This window comes from Lynx rufus, unplaced genomic scaffold (assembly GCF_022079265.1).
Source record: "Lynx rufus isolate CCGP_SWC_20201006 ecotype Redwood Valley unplaced genomic scaffold, mLynRuf1.p SCAF_2, whole genome shotgun sequence".
Classification (NCBI taxonomy): Eukaryota; Metazoa; Chordata; class Mammalia; order Carnivora; family Felidae; genus Lynx; species Lynx rufus.
In genome coordinates, this window is record NW_025814834.1 from 22264993 (window position 1) to 22282821 (window position 17829).

General features: G+C 37.4%; 1 protein-coding gene across 1 annotated transcript in view; it reads left to right on the top strand.

Moving 5' to 3' along the window:
• BARD1 (BRCA1 associated RING domain 1) overlaps positions 1-17829 on the top strand; it is an 82875-nt gene that overhangs the window by 9405 nt on the left and 55641 nt on the right. Inside the window, exons 2-3 of the mRNA XM_047085255.1 lie at positions 2061-2117; positions 6606-6754. Coding sequence (XP_046941211.1) covers positions 2061-2117; positions 6606-6754 — 206 coding nt within the window. The remainder of the gene's footprint in view (positions 1-2060; positions 2118-6605; positions 6755-17829) is intronic.

Genomic DNA, 17829 nt, shown 5'->3' on the forward strand with positions numbered 1-17829 from the left:
GCGTGTTTAGTTGCAGATAGAAGAAGAAATTTTGCTGAGTGTAATGATGAGAATCGACTACTTTAGGAGACAGGGAAGATACTGGCTCTAGGGACAGGGAGAGCAGCACATTTTAAGAAGGAAGAATGACTGCAGGACATCTTTCCCCCTGAGCCCAGAGGGAGGGACAGGGTTATGGGTGAAGAGGAAGGAATAGGCCCAGGTGGTGAAAAGCTCACAGTCAGGTTAATGGGATTTAGGAGCATGGAGATTGTTTTGAATAGCCATCTATTCAAGCATTTGTTATACAAAGGTGAAGAAAGTACCAACTGAATTTATAGAGACCCGTGTATATATCTGTCTGTATATATCTGTCTTTTTATCATTGTTATTCATCCCCTGAGAGTAGGCAAGGAAGGAGTGGACTGTGGGGCCTATCTGGTACTACTGGCATCTGTGAGTGTCTAAAAGGTCAGTGCAAATAGGGTGGTGGTGGAGATGTCCGTGAAGTAGTAATTGTGGCCTGGGAATCCAAGGAGCTAATGAACTGAATGGCCTTGTCTGAAGGCAGAGAGCAACTGAAGGTGGAGGTTTGGTCAGAGTGGTGGAATAAAAAAAAATATAGGGAGTATATAATGATAGGAGGAAGTGAGATACATCACTTCTGAGATCTTAGAGCCAAACTTGTGATGAAGTAGAATTCAACACACTCGATTAGGAGAGATCAGATTAGATTTGGTGGGTGAAATAGTGAGCAGAAATTATAGGAGGAGCGTGAGCATTGTAGCAGAGATCATCTTCATTGCCAGAGTCACAAAAGTGCCTGGCACTTCACAAGTCATATTTTTACACTGTGATCTGTGTGGTGGGATAGAAAACTCAGACATTGTGAGTTTTTAAAAAGCAATGGGTTTTATAATGTCAGTGAGCACCATTTTTGGTATCTTGAGGATAACATTATAGGTGTGTACTCTGTTTTTAGCATTCTTTCTGAAAGCTCAATTTCACTTTAATGTTCACATCTATTAAATGTGCTATTTGATACTTTTGATCTTTCAAGAAATGTGGAAAACTGTTTTTATTGATATGTGGTACATATACAGAGGTAATTGGATAATAATGCTGTAAATACCTAAAGGTCCTAAGGTTAGTGTAATAAACCAAGCACAAAAAATATTCATCCTTCAAAAGCTTTATTTTCTCCTGTTTGCTCTTGCTGCATTACGCTCTCTGAATACAATGACTTGATGTGTTTATTAATAAGTACGTACTGTTACTTTCTGAGGATTATCAAATGTAGCAGGTATTTTGATGCACAGTAATTGTGTTTCTCTCTCTCTTTCCCCAATGCCATGACTCTCATTCCGTCCGTAGAATGTCAACCTGATGATTCCTGTTTGCAGTTGCTTAACGAACAAAACAGTCAGTTAATTGTGAACTGAAAGAATGGCTGTATTTTTGACAAGGCATCTATGTAAAATAAATTGCCTCTTAACAATAGCCAGAAACCAGTGCATTCCTATGGGAAACCATGAATGCTTACGGTCAAGGTGGTCAGATGTTCTGATTTTCCTGGGTCAGTTCTGGTTTACACCTGCTATCCCAGTGTCCTGTTTAGTTGTCATGCCCTGTCACTCCCAGAAATGTTCTCATTTGGACGATATGTTATATGGTCATTCTGCCTTTTAGGCCTTATTTTGAAATTTATGGTCTATACTTTGAATCATTAAGCGAAGATGTATCTTAGTAATTGAAAGAAGCAGTCAGTGGTCGGTTTTGCCATCCTCTATAAAGGTATAGGGATACTTACACAAAGTTCCTTCTTTCTGAATTCCCACTACATGCATTATAAAAAATGTTACAGTTTGTACTGAGTTTGCTAGTAGCTATTTGAATTCAGCAGATGTGTGATGACACAATATTTAATCAGGGAGTAACAGCCTTTCAAATAAATATATCCTAATCTTCTGCTTTGGAAAGAGAAATACAGTAGTGTTGGCCCTTGGATTTATGAAATGTTGGGTAATAAGTGTTTATCTCACAATGACCTAAGTCTTGATTGTCTTCCTTTCTTCAAACAGCACTAATATTCTGAGGGAGCCTGTGTGTTTAGGGGGATGTGAGCACATCTTCTGTAGGTAAGTAATTATGACTTGATCCATAGTGTAACTATATTTTTTACTAGGTCATCCTCCTGTAACCATATTAGTAATATGTTGTGTGTTATGTTTGTGTAACTCTCATAGGCTACAAATAACTTACTGTACATTGTCTCATTTTGATGCATAAAACTGTCTTACTTTACAAATAAGAGCATCAAAGCTCAAAGGGGGTGACTTGTTCAGAGTTGCATAGCTTAGCAAGTAGCTTGGGGAGAAAAATCTGTTATGTAATTGAAATACAGCTCTTTTTTTTTTTTTCCCTTCTGGTTACTTTGGAGTCTAGACCTTCCAGATTGTGAAAATCTTGCTCTGGATTAATTTTCTGGGGCTTCTGTAACAAAGTACCAAAGACTGAGTGGTTTGGAATGACAGAAATGTATTGTCTCACAGCTGTGGAGGCTACAAGTCCAACAGCAAGGTGTCAGCAGGGTGGTTGTTTCTGAGGGCTGTGAGGAAAATCCTGTCCCATGATTCTGTCCTACCTTCTGGTGGTGGAGAACCTTTGTCTTCTGGCAATCTTTGTCCTTCCTTGGATTGTAGGTCTATCACTGATTTTGACCTTCATGTTCACACAGCCTTCTCTTTAGTGTGCATGTTTGTCTCTGTGTCCAAACCTGCCCTTTTTGTAAGAATGGCAGCTTTCCTGGAGTAAGGCTCACCTCGATAATCTCATGTTAATTTGATCTCGAGAAAGACCCTATTTCCAAATAAGATTAGGTACCGGGGGTTAGGACTTCAACATCTTTTTGGGGGACACAGTTCAAGCCATAATAGTTACTATGGAATTATGTTCATGTTATAGTATGAAAGCCCTGGCATATAGATTAGAATATTAGATTTTCATCTCATTCTATTTCTTATTCTGGAGAAATCAATTAAAGGACTGAATGTCTTGGTTTAATTGTCTCTGAGACAGGGTCCATGTAGCCTCCTTTGCATCAGTTTTTTAATGACTTCAGTAATGACGCATGACTATCTGGCATGAACGACTTCGGCATGAAGTTTAAGCACACAAGAAAATAATTTACTGTGTGACTGCTGTGGGCTGATGTGTGGGAAGTGACTATGCTTGGGGTCCCAGTTTTCCTTCTGGAAACATGGATTTGATATATGGGGCATATCCAGCTGGAGGCTGGGATAGGGAATAGTACATGTTGCCCATCCACTCTCCGTTTGGATGATGACAAGGACTTCACATGGGCAGGGCACGTGCGTCAGTCATCCTCCTTTCCCCTGTGCCCACGTCAGAGATCTTCATGGCAATAAAGCGGACTGCCGACTACAGAGCTGCTCAAGGCAGAAACCACAAGTAATACCCAACTGCTCTTTTCTTCCTTGTCACATCATTAAGTTCTGTCACCTCCACCTCACAATGTGCCTTGAATCTTGAATTTTCCCACTCTTCTCTGTATTTACTACTGTTTATTTGATCCAAGCCACCATTGTATTATCTCTCCTCAGACTAGTATAATAAGTTCTTAACTGCTCCCCTTCCTCATTTTCTACATTCTTAATAGTGATCTTTTAAAAATGTAAATCACATCCATATCCTTACCTTCCTTAAAGTCCTCTAGTGGCTTCTTTTACAGTTAGAATAAAATCCTTACTCTTCACTATAAGGTCTGGAAGACCTGTACAGGACCCAATTCCTGCCTGTCTCCAGCCACACTTCTTTCTAGCTCACCCTGTCTAGCTAGCTACCTTCTCCTTTTAGTTCATTAAACACACCAAAGTCATTCCCGCCTCAGAACTTTTGTACTTGCTATTTCCTCCTTCTAGAATGTACTGCCAAATTTTTGTGAGGCTAACTTTTCATCAGTTACATTTCAACTCAGATGTCACCACCTCCAAAAGACCTCCCATGATGCCCTTATGAAATATGCCCACTTCCTGTCCTTACTTGGTAGTAAGCAGATTTATTTTGTTTCAGCTGATGTACTCGCTGTATGTAATAGATCGGTGACAAATTTTGATTATGTGATGCCAAGAATTGGGTAACTGTATTCTTTGCAGATTTGCAGCTGTGTAAAACTGCTAACCAATGTTGTAAATACCATGCAGTTTTTTTAATGTTTATTTACTTTTGAGAGAGAGAAAGAGACGGAGGGAGGGAGGGAGGACCAGAGAGAGAGGGAAACAAAGAATCTGAAGCAGGCTCTAGGCTCTGAGATGTTAGCACAGAGCCCAACATGGGACTCAAACTCACACACCGTGAGATCGTGACCTGAGTCGAAGTTAGACACTTAACCGACTGAGCCACCCAGGCACCCTGTAAATACCATGCAGTTTTAAAAGATGGTTTGATATATACCAGTCTAGTTGAAGCATTGAAGTGGAGGGGTGCTGGTTGGAGGGGCACAGATTTTTATGTCATCGACAGTGTTATGGTAGTTCCAAGGTACTTTCGTGTCAATCCCTGATAAAAGTAGTCCATGTATTCTCTAAGGTAGAAATCATTTAAAACATATGGCAGACATATGCAGACTTTTTGGCTTTGGATCATTTTACACCTTTAAAAATTGAGGATCCCAAAGCAGTTTTGTTTGTATGTGTGTATTTACCATGTAAAACTGAGACATTTAAAAAATACCATTCACTTAAAAATAACAGTAATAAACACATTACGTAGTAACATAAGTCACACTGTTTTAAGGAAAAGTAACCATTTTATAAACCAAAGAAAAACTAGTGAGAGTGACACTGTGTTATATTTGTGCAAATCTCTTCATTGCTTTGATGAATAGAAGACTGTAGATTCTCGTATCTACTTATGTAATCATTCTGTTGTGATCTAATGTTTTGATTGCAGTATGTGAGTGAGGAAGATCTTGTATTATACATATGCATAGTTGGAAAAAAGAAGGATTTTTAAATAGACTTTTTAGATAATTATGGATATTCTTCTTTGATACGACACCATTACTTAGCAAGTGCTAGTTTCTTTAGATTTGTTACAGTGTGGACTTTAAAAGGATACCAGTGAACTTTTTGTATTCTGTTCCAATAAATTTCATTGACTTATCCTATGCTGTGAATGGATCTTTCACCCAGCATGATTTCCTGACCACATCTGTCGGTCATTTGGAAAATACTGGCTTACTGAGTTATACAGATCTATTGAGAAATAATATCTTTCCCCAGAATTCTAGATTAATGTTCACAAAATAATTTGAGAACATTTATAAGATGAACATTATAGAATGTGTAAAATAGACTGAGTACTGGTGTGGTGCTGGGTAAGTGTCTCACCTAATTGGATCTCATTTTCTTTATCTGAAAATAAGGTAATGATTTCCTGATGACTGGATTGTGACTCTTGTCAATAGTGTTCCTCAAATACTTAAGTATTACATAACAATTGATGATTTCAGTCCCCTGTACAATCAGTTTCCCTATTTTCTCTGTTGGAGTTTTAAGTTAAGGGTTCTTAAGTACAAGCAAAGAAACTCAAAGAAGTCCCTTTCTTTGCTAAAGAAATTTGACATTCATCTGGAAACTCTCTCTTAGCCCAGGTATGGATTACAGATTTGTTTTATAACATTTATTGGGTTACTTTGCATCAGAAATCATGCCAGAATCGAAGATACAAATAATAGAACTAACCACAGGCTTTTTCTGGAAGGATCTCATAAGAATCCTCTGTGCCTACAAATGAGTGGGTCACATGAAAAGGAATGTGGTATTTGGGAGAGATGTGGTTTTTATCAGTTAGGTTACCCAGTCTTGTTGGAGCTCCTTTGGTGAGGCTAAGGGAAGAGTGGATTGTTAGGTTTCTTATTTCTGAATCCACAGATAAGCTTTGGAGGGGGATTGTGACCCCCCCCCCTTTTTTTCTACAAGAGCTTATGTATATCTTCAGATTTGCAAAGGGTTTGTAACCCCTAAAGTTAAGAAAATCCCCCTAACTGTGAGACTAACTCCTAGACAGATAACCTGAGATGATTTGAGTCTACAGGTTATAAAAATGTCTGAAAGAATCAAGTATCTTTTCTCAGAAACTACTTTAAAACCTTTAGACACTTGTCTGCACACAAAACAAAAATTACCTTTTCCAGTCTCTTTGCAGGAATTTTCCATGAAACATAGTGTTAAGATTTAGGATAGAAAAGGTTGAAATGCATGGCTGTTTTGCATTTGGTACTAAATATGTTTCTTTATGTCCCTTTCTGTACTCTTACCCCTTAGAAGCTATAGATTTATTTGCATGAAAAAGATTTGCAGAGTAATGTCTAAGTAAAATCTCTTCATATCAAATGGCCTAAGTGACTTTAGGTACAGATTTGTATGTGTGTATCATACTCTTTCAAAAACATCATTGTAACAAATATTATATGATTGCCCATTGCTTGTTAAGACAACCTTTATTTACTTCTGTTCAAACTGTTTATGTTTATCTTTTGGAATTAAAATTCTGCTGAATGCATTGATATGTATATATATATATATATTTTAACATTTTTAAAGTAATTGTGTAAGTGACTGCATTGGAACCGGATGTCCAGTGTGTTACACCCCAGCCTGGATACAAGATGTGAAGATAAATAGACAGTTGGACAGCATGATCCAGCTTTGTAGTAAGCTCCGGAATTTGCTGCATGACAATAAGCTATCAGGTGAGAAAGATCACTCTCTCTCTTCATGAAATATCTGATGATGAATTCATATTGATCGCAGAAAGTATGTAAAGATCTGTCAGGAATTCTGATGGCATATTTCAGATTTGAAGATTGACAGCGTTTGCAATTATTTTGAGAAGTGACAGATAACTTAGAGATCACTTAGAGAAAGCAGGGTCCAAAGAGGTTAAATGATCTCACCTAACATCACATGTGTAGTTAGTACTGGAAATGAGAAATAGAGCCCATTTCTTCTGATTGTCAGTCCAGACACTTTGCACCACCTACATTGCCTGCTTTTTACACTTATAATAATTTCTGAATAATATACATGGAAAAGTGATTTTGTCCTTAAATTCACTTAAATACACTTTTACAAGATAGAATACAACCTTCTGTGCATCACTTTTCTAGACTGAATTAATTAGATGAGCACATTTTGAAAGAGCAAAAATCTAATATTCATTTTCTTTTCTATTTAAATGGGGGTTAATGTTTTTCAAATTGTTCTTAGACTGTGTGTATTAACTATATATCTTCCCATTGTGCTTTCTGCTGAGAACTAATTAGCTGTGGAAAGAAAGTAAAAGGTTTTGAATCTTCATAATTAGATACTGGAATTGTCTTTTTATTGATCAGATCATGTCATTTTAGCTTATGTTTATAGGATAACCTTTTCTTGATTGGCAGGATGCTGTGAATGATTGATAATGCTCACATAAAATGGTTGAATTTCCATTTCTAAATCTTCTGATCTTAGATTTCTGACAAGCTGTGTTATTGTCAGCTACTAAAGGTGAAGTTGATTAGACAGATTAAAGAAACAAGGCAAATACTTTGTCTTATTGACTAGGTCCATATTTTTAAGAAGAATTTAAATCATAGTCTACCTATGAAAAGTTTTCTTCATCTCATCATTGTATTAGACTATTCTTTTAGGATATAATATGCTATGTGATAAAGTTTTACATGTTTTCAGATGTAATTATATACTCGTATACATTTCAAAAAGTATTTACCTTTTTGAAAAAATAATACTGCATTATAAATCTCTTTAAGAGCATAATGAAGAAACTTCATTATTATCATCTGTATTTTTTTCCTTCTTACTCAGAGGTAGGGCTGATAGTGTTTAATTTTCTAATTAAAATGATTAGTGTATGATATGCCCCTCCCTACCCCCCCCCCCCATACAGATACCATTGATTAAAGAGAGTTCATGCATCTTTGGAGGGAGTTGAGGGGGAGGATTAAAATCTTTGTTTTTTTTTTTTTTTTAAGATTTTCTAATTTTTAAGTAATCTCTACACCCACTGTGGGCCTCAAACTTACAACCCTGAGATCAAGAGTTGCATTCTCTACAGACTGAGTCTTCCAGGTGCCCTTAAACTCTTGATTTAAGTGTACAATATGAAAAATGTTCATGTCTGCCTGAAAGTGGCTTTTGTCAGATCTTCAAGATGTGTGGTCTCTTAGGAACATTGGCCATGCATTGACATCTGAGGTGCTATTCTGAGAATTCTGTCTGTCGTGATGGTTTGATGTGATTCTTCTCCAGTTTCTGTGTAGTAATATATTAGCTTGCTCAGGCTGCTGTAACAAAACACCACAAACTGTGTGGCTTAAATAATACAAATTTATGATCTCACAGTTCTGGAGGCTAGGAGTTCTAGATTGAGGTGTTGGTATAGTTAGTGCCGTCATAGTCTGTGAGGGAAGGATGTCTGTCAGGGAAGGATGTCTGTCAGGGAGGTCTGTGAGAGGAGGGCCTCTCTGCTTGGTTTGTAGATAGCAGTCTTCGTGTTACATGGTGTTCTCCCTGCATGCGTGTTTATGTTAAATTTCCCCATATTTATAAAGACACCAGTCTTTTTGCACTATAGAGTCCCACTCTACTAGTTTTTACTAACTATATCTGTAATGACCCTGTTTCCTGAGGTCACATCCTGAGGTACTGGGAGTAGGACTTGGATAGATGAATTTTATGAGGAACACAGTTTAACCCATAACAATGTAATGTGTAATGTGACCTTTTTAATGCTAATAAAAAGGGAGCGGAGTAACTCTTGATGGGTAGTGAATTATAGCATAGTGGGGTATGGGTATAGTGCCTTGGGGTGCAAAGAAGAATAAGGTAGGGGACTTCTCCAGAAATTCTACTGTCATTAATGATGGTTGAGTCTTTAGTATGGTTTTCATATTTTGTGGACCATGTATGAAATGTCTCCATATTTAATCACTGCTAAGGATATTTATAAAAATTATCAGGTTTAGAATAAGTTTTTGCATGGGGCCAGAGGCCGTTTAGAATGTTGTCTTTGTCATGTAAAAATAGATTGGGAGTTTGAGGAGAGGATTATGGTGATTCATTTTTCGAAAGCCGTTTTGTGTTCATTTTCCTTATTATAGTGAGTAGTAACTACTTTTGTCTGACCAGACTTCAGCAGTGCTGGCTTTATCATTACTTATTTTAGCATGAATTGAAATTTCACAGTTTGGATAACATACAATCAAAATTTTAGGAGCAGGAAGGTCATCCTAAATCACTTATTCTGTAGGTGAGGAAATTGAGGACTTAGGTTATGCAGGAACGTCACAGTGTGAGTTTGTTTACTTACTTACACTGTACATTTAGCACAATGCTTTGGTTAGGTGTATAGGTGTTCATTATACTTGTTGAATTGGAGACAAATTGGCAGTGGTAAGGGTTAATTCATACCCCAGAGACTAAACTTAATTAAAGCTATTTTATTTAAAATTTTTTTAATGTGTATTTATTTTTGAGAGAGAGAGCATGTGCATGAGTGCACATGAGCGGGGGAGGGGCAGAGAGAGAGAGAGAGAGAGAGAGAGGGAGGAGAACAGGATCTGATGTGGGCTCTGGGCTGACAGCAGAGAGCCCTGTGTAGGGCTTGAACTCATGAACCATGAGATCATGACCCGAGCCGAATTTGGACGCTTAACTGACTCAGCCACCCAGGCATCCCCAAAACAATTTTAAAACAAATTCTCAGGTTTTGATTTCAACAATTCATTTTATAATGGTAACATCTTCCTTTTCTCCTTTTACAGAAGATGGTAAATCTAGAGTATAAACATATTGAAATATAAATCTCTGTCCAGAGCTATAATTTACATGGTGCCAAGCTTATTCTGCTGATTAGTGGCATCGCATTAACTTTTCCTCCTGAGGTTCTGCCAAAACAAACTAGCCTCAAAGGGCATTGGAGTTTTTTTGAGGGTATTTCTCTGTTTCTTTATAGTGTATTCGATATTTTATGTAGTACCTTATGTTAGTTTACGTAGCAAGTACCTCTAAAATTAAAGTGGTATAAGGTGTACTAGGTTACTAGGTAGAGGGAACTAACAGTTGGGGACAAATTATGTTTTATCCTCTTTTTTTTTTAATGTTTGTTTATTTGGGGAGAGAGAACACAGGTGTGTGGGGCAGGGAGGGGCAGAGAGAGAGAGAGGGAGAGAGAGAGAATCCCAAGTAGGCTCATGCTGTCAGTGCAGAGCCCAACACAGGGCTTGATGCCCCAAACCATGAGATCATGACCCGAGCCAAAACCAAGAATTGGATGCTTAACCCGCCGAGCCATCCAGGCATCCTGGTTTATCCTCTTTATAATGAGGAAATTGGAAACAGATCTCATAAAATAAGGGTGTTAGATTAAGTGATCCCAAGGTGTAGCTTGAAAATCATCTAGTTCTGTTAAATGGGTGTTGACGATGATGAATTAAGTGGGATGGTCAGATATCTACATCTCTATTTTTTTTAAGCCCTGTAGTTCACAATTTATCTTTCAAAAGAACCTTGTTAGTTGCATTTACTATGAAATATATAATTACTGTAATTAAGGTGGGTAATTAGGAAGAACTTGTCAAATCATGGACATGGTATATGATATACTAGAGATAAAGAAGCCTGATTTATAGTAATGCTTTTTAAAATGAGCTTCTAAATACTTGAACAGGTTTTCCTCAGTTCAGTGTATTTTCAAGAGAAAAGATTGTCACAAATTTTTCTGAAAACCATTTATGGATAATTTTACCTTATTCTTTATAACATAATCTGTTTTCTACTAATGGAGTTAAACTTAAAAGTTTGTATTTTATATTGCTTCCCATCATATTAAATCAGACCTTGCAGGTGCTGGTTAGGCTCTGTGAAGCATTTGTTGGTATTGGTGGTGACGTCTAAAAAAAAAAAAAACATTTTGATTATGCTTTCATGGGATCACAATTTCCTTTTCTGTTTTCTGGCTTCCAAAGAGATGCTTGTCTTTCTATAGTGAATTACATAGTATTTCATATATGTTATGACTTTCTTATAATAGATGAAGATGAACATTTGAATAGTTGTGTTGCTGTTGTTTTTTTAAAATAGAACTGAATACTTCTTAACTTACAAAATAATCATTCTTGCGGTTGAAGGCGTTAATGTTGCACAGATGGTAGCAAAGTACTTTCCTTTGATTTTTAATAAGGGACTAGTTTGTCAAAGAGATTTCTCAACTTCTGTTGTGAAACCTATAATAGAGAATAATTTGAAAGGCACACAATGTACATCATTATAATCCTTTGATGTAGATTAATGATAGCTAAATCACATTTTCTAATTGCCTCTTTTTTCTATAGTTTATTATTAAATTTTAAGAAAAAACTTGGCAAAGCTGCTTCTTAGCAACATGTGCATCTCTGTTCCTCGATATCTTGTGGTGTCCTCAGAAATATTTATATTCGGGGATAGAATTTTTAAAAATGTCATCATTAAGAAATTTACTATGTGGAGGAAGGACCAATATTTTTCTTCATGAAATGAATATGACAGTTTATAATGCTTAGAAGCATTCACTCATAAAAATTGTTGTAGCTGTTAATATTGTGATTTATGTTCCAGCAAGGTGGGGGTTTTGCTTTTTACAGGTTAAACTTAGAAATGCTGTGTAAAATGCAGAATTTACAATCATGTTTGCTGCTGTGGTCCTTGCTTAGTTAGGACAAGATGCGTAATTTCAAAAACAAGTCATTTCTGATACAATTGCAAGTCTAGAAAAAAGGTCAAAATGAAATCTTCCTGAGAGTATTTATTGCCACTGGATGATTAGTGAGATTATTGTGTATGTATAAATTACATGAATATATGCTCTTTTCATTCACTTCTTTGTAATTTAAGGGATACATAGACCTGAGTATGAAATTGTGTTTTGTTTGTTTTGTAAAGATTTTATTTTTAAGTAATCTCTATACCCAACATGGGGCTCTGACTGACAATCTCAAGATCAATAGTCGCACACTCCACTGACCAAGCCAACCAGGCACCCTGAAATTCTACATTTTGTAAATTTTATAAGCATTAAGGACTTAAAAAAAATTTTAATGTATTTATTTTGACACCCAGAGAAACAGTGTGCCTGTGGGGGAGGGGCAGAGAGAGGGAGGGAGACAGAAACCCAAGCAAACTCCGTACTGTCAGCACAGAGCCCATGCAGGGCTTGAACTCATGAACCTTGAGATCATGATCTGAGCTGAAACCAAGAGTTGGACACTTAACCGACTGAGCCACCCAAGGGTCCTAGCATTTGACTTGTTTTTAATTGAAAATGTCATCATCTATCTTTAAAAGAAATTTTGGAAAATCAAATACAAGTTTTTACAGACTACCAGAGGATTAACCGTTAAGTCTTTGTAATCTAGATTCTTAAAAAGTAACACTGGTAACATTTCGTGTTGACCTTTCCTCTAGATGTGAAATTATATCAGAAATGACTTGTTTTTGAAATCTACCAATCACTGCAGAGGAAGGACCTTGTTAGAAATTAGGCATTAAGTCTTCTGTGTGAATGGATACCTCACTCTGATTGTTTTTATTTCCAAGATACCTCATCTTGATTGTTTTTATTTCCAAGATCCTAATATAATAACACTTTGTGGACCAAGTGATGTTCAGCTAGGATGTAAGAAGGATGCCAGAGAGTCTGACGTTACTCAGCTACACACTCCTGGCTTCAGCTGGGTTTGTTGGTTTACTCTCTGGCCAGTATAATGCTACCATTTGCACCAGGAGGAAGGGATGGCTTCTTTGGAATAGAATGGAGTTTGACTGAATTCCTTCGCTAGAGACATGTCTATGAAATTTCTACAGAGCTAAATACGAATTATTTGTTTTTTAAAATCTATTTTTCATTTTTCTTACCTGTTTAAAGTGCTGTCTTTACGGATCTATTTATAAACATAGGAGCTTTATGCTCACGAAATAGGAGGTGAAAGAGGAATAGAAAAATCAGTTTTGAACTAAAGAGATTGGAGATTTTAGTTTACTCATCCTCTGGTGTATTAATGATTTTAAATGATAAAATAAAAAAATGTTCTGTGTGAATAAAAAATACCTAAAAGGAATTTAAAAATAACTTCTTTCATAATTTCCTTTTCTCTTGTTAATATTTTAAGGCATGAGAATGTTGAGAAGAAATCTATTCCCAGAAACAAATAAGAAAAATGAAACTAAAATTATGTTGTATCTCTTAAGTATTCAAACTTTTCAGGAATAAGCACACTTGGCAATTTTATATAACACCTTAGTAGCATCAGACACATTTATTTCCTACATAGCAGATGTTACCAGTTCTTAGGAAAAAGATACCACTGGTTTTCTTTTTAAAGTAGCATAGTGTTAGAACGAAGTTTGTTAAAATTTTGCTTTAGAGTCTGTAATGGAAGAAAAGTCTTATAAATAAACAGTTCTCTTCATCTTGAATGAGGAGTGACTTCTCAGGAAAAAAACATTAATATGATAGCTTGCTCTTTCTTTCTTTTCTTGCTTTTCTTGCTTTTCTTTCTTTCTTAGGACAAATAAAACATACTCCAAGTACCTTTGTTGGTCAAAGGAGATTACTAATTCTGTCAATTTGGAGAATGAGTTCAGGCAGTAGGAAATTATTTGTTAGGCATTGTTAACCTTGTCAGGTGGTGGTGGTAGTTTTTCCAGTTTCCCTGCCTTTCCTGGGTTCTTTCCTATACCTGAAACGGCATCTTGGTAATCCAGTTCCTGTGGAGAGGAATGCTGGATTGGGTGACCTCCCTGCCTCTCCTCTCTTTTTAGCTTTAATTCTTTAAGTGAGAGAATTGAGTGACTCTCAAGTTTTCTTCTAGCCTTTAAAACGTAACCTCTCTTATATAAATGCTTCTCAAGATTTAAGAGCAGATATCAAATAATTTATTCGCCAGTATTTTTCGAGCACCACTGATTGTGCTCACCACTGTGCTGGGCTGACCTGGGTTGGTTTTACCACCCCTGTGTGGGGTGGGAGGAAAGAATTTTGAGGGAATATATATATATTTTAAACATTTTTTTATTTTTGAGAGAAAAGGGGAACACAAATTGGGGAGGGGCAGAGAGAGAGGGAGAGAGAATCCCAAGCAGGCTTCTTGCTGTCAGCTTAGAGCCCAATGTGGGGCTTGATCTTGCACACCTGTGAGATCATGACCTGAGCTGAAACCAAGAGTTGGAGGCTTAACCAACTGAGCCACCCAGGTGCCCTGGGAATATTTTTTTAAAGAAAAACAAATGGGCTGAAAGGCAAAAACTAAATAAGACAACTTGAAGGAGGATCACTGACAGAATCCGAAAGTAGATCACTATACAACTCATTCACTGACTATTTCTTACTCATCTGTTAATGGACAAGATTGGTAGGTCTAAAAAAATACAATACATATAGAGATGATAATATATAGAGAGGAAAGAAAAGCTCACTTTTCCTGTGTGCCTCCTCTACTTCACTAGATGTGTGGGTTTTCCATACATTAAGTTGTTCTGTGACATTGGCTGGGTGTCCTACAGTTTCACTCTGTTCTGACACTGCCTGTCTGGAGATAGCATTAAGAGCCAACACAGGTTAAGAGCTCAGTCCCACAAGTCTGCCCCCCACCGCCCTTCAGATGCTACCTGGCTGTATCTTGGAGGTTCCCAGGACCTCCTTGAGTTTGATTAATTTGCTAGAGTGACTCACAGAACTCAGGAAAATGTTTTACTGAACTAGATTACTGTTTCCTATAAGTGGATGTAACTCAGGAACAGCCAAATAGAGGAGATTCATAGGGCAAGGAGTGTGGGAAGGGGTGTGAAGCTTTATTGCCCTCTCTGGGTGTGCTGCTCTCCCAAGACCTCCATATGTTCATCAACTTGGAAGCTTCCTAAACCCTTCCTTTTGGGCATAATTGATTAAATCATTGGCTTCTAGTGATTAGTTCAACTTGCAGCTCCTCTCTCCTCTTGAAGGTTGGGGGTGGGACTGAAAGCTTTAACTTTCTCATCTTGATTGGTTCCCCTGGCAACCAGCCTTTATCCTTAGAGGGACTCCGAGAAGTCACCTCATTAATGTAAGCTTAGGTGTGGTTGAAAGAAGCAGTTACGAAGAAAAGACACCCATTTTCTCTTTATCACTCATACTATTTTAGAAACTGGAAACATAACTAAATATTTATAACAAAAGATGCCCCTATAGGTTCTCTTGGAAAATTACAAAGGTTTTTGGACCTTTGTACCAAGAACTGTAGATGAAGACCTAATATATTTTATTACTTTAAATTACAATATCGCATGTAGTGATACTTGGTGAAAAGTTTTAATGTTTTGTGAAAATAGGTATGAGTTCAAATGCCAGCCCTTTCAGCAACTAGGTGTATGACCTTAAACAAGTTTTGTTTTCTGTTCAATTTATATAAGAAATATAAGAGAGCATTCTTTTTACAACAGATTAAGCTATATAAAAGTGTAAAGTGTGAAAGTCCTCCTCCACCATTTTACCTCAACTGAAAAGTAGAAATTGCTTTCTTTTACAGAGGTGCTGTTTTCATTGTTTAGTTTTCTAGTTCCATGAATTTATGAAGATATTTGGACATAAATGCAATAGAATTTTTATTTATTTATTTTTTTTAATGTTTATTTTTATTTTTGAGACAGAGAGAGACAGAGCATGAATGGGGGAGGGTCAGAGAGAGAGGGAGACACAGAATCGGAAGCAGGCTCCAGGCTCTGAGCTGTCAGCCCAGAGCCCGACGCGGGGCTCGAACTCACGGACCGTGAGATCATGACTTGAGCCGAAGTCGGATGCTCAACTGACTGAGCCACCCAGGCGCCCGCAATAGAATTTTTAGAACATAAATGAGATTGTGCTACACTTAACAAGTGTCTTGAAGTGGCCACATAAGATCTTGTAGTGTAAATGATCCATAGTTAATTCATTGCCGATTGATGAACACTGATTTCCCCCCCTGATTTATGCTATTAGGAATATTGCTGCAGTTAACATTCTTACACATTTATGTTTGCAGGTACATGCATGGATATTTTCTATATTTGGTAAGATAGATGACTAGAGGCCAAATTGCTTTGTGAAAGGGTGTATACATTTAAAATTTGCAAGTATTTTACCATATTGCCTTTGAAATTCCTGGATTTGATTTGCTGATGTTTTATTTGGCAGTTGTGCAACTTTGATTGTAATTGGCAAAAGGTCCATCGTGGATTCCTGCATATATAGAGTGGGTTGCGATACAGGACATGAACTCTAAGCTTAGGGAATTGACTTTCTGTGGTAAGCCCAAATGGGCTTGCTTTTTTTTTCCTGCTGGGAGACACTGCCCAGTCCCTCAGATATGCGCGCTGCAAACACAGTCCTGAGAAGTGTCTGGGTACAGAGCAGCCAGGGCCTTGCCTTCTTGGCACACCCTGCAGACGCATGCAGGACACTCAGAACCCCTGGCAGCTCGTGTTCCCCCCTTCCCCCCATCAGTGTTTCTTCTCTAGTTGCCTTCAGTGGTGTAAGCCTGAAGCACGTGACTCATCCTTGTCACCGCCACCTTCTTGTATTCACTTCACCAAATTTTATAAATTTTATCTCCTAAATACTTTTCAAAGATTTCTTTTTTTTCCCTCCTACCACCTCTCCAGTCTTGTTACCTTCTACTTACACTCCTATTCTGGCCTCTTAACGATTGCCTTCTTCCAATCTCTTTTCTCTCGCTCCACTCAAGACTGATTTTGTAAAACACAGATGCACTCATGCCATCTGACTTACATAAAACATTTTATTGGTTTGAAGAGCATCGAGGAGGTCCAGTGGCTGGAATGGCAAGTAAGGAGAGAACAGGAGATCAGGAGGGTAGTGGAAGATCAGGTTGTTTCTGGCCTGTTAGGTGGCTACTAAGATTTTGGCTTTTTTTCAGAGCCAGAGTGGAAGTCTGGAGGGTTTTAGTGACATAATTTGATGAGTTATAAAGGGATCGCTGACTGCTCTGTTGAGAATAGACTTATGGCGGAGGAAGCAAGTACAGAATCAGGGAGATGATTTAGGAGGTTATTATTACTAATCTAGTGCATGATGATGGTGTCCTATACCATGCTGGCAGGAATGGAGGCAGTTAAGAAGTAGTCAGATTTTCGATGTATTTTGCAGTTGGAGCTATAGAACTTGCATTTTGCATATAAGGCATAAAAGAGATAGGAGAGGCAAGTTTGATTCTAAGGTTTTTGCCCTAGGCTACTGGATTCATGATATGCCATTTACTGAAATGGGGACAACTATAAGAGGAGCAGGTTTGGGAAGATGTGGATCAGGAACTCAGTTTTGGTCATGTTCTGTGTGAGATACTTATTAGGAGTAGACGTGCATGTTAAGAGTTGTTGAGTAGGCAGTTGAATATTAGTCTGAAGTTGAGGGGAGAGGTCTGGGTGGCACATACATGTTTGAAGTTGTCCCTGTATATAAGCAGATATATATATATATAATGTTCACATATATATGTTCACAGATATATATATGTATATAAACATATATATGTATATGTGTTCACATACATATATATATAAACAGATATATCTGTTCACATATATATATCTTACATATATATGTGTGTGTGTGTGTGTGTGTGTATGTATGTATATATATAAGATTACCAAGGAGGTGATTGCAGGTGAAGAAGTCTCAAGCCCTCCCACCTCAGAGATTGATGGAATGAGGAACACCAGAAGTAATACTTGTGGCTGAACTCTTTATGTGCTTTAT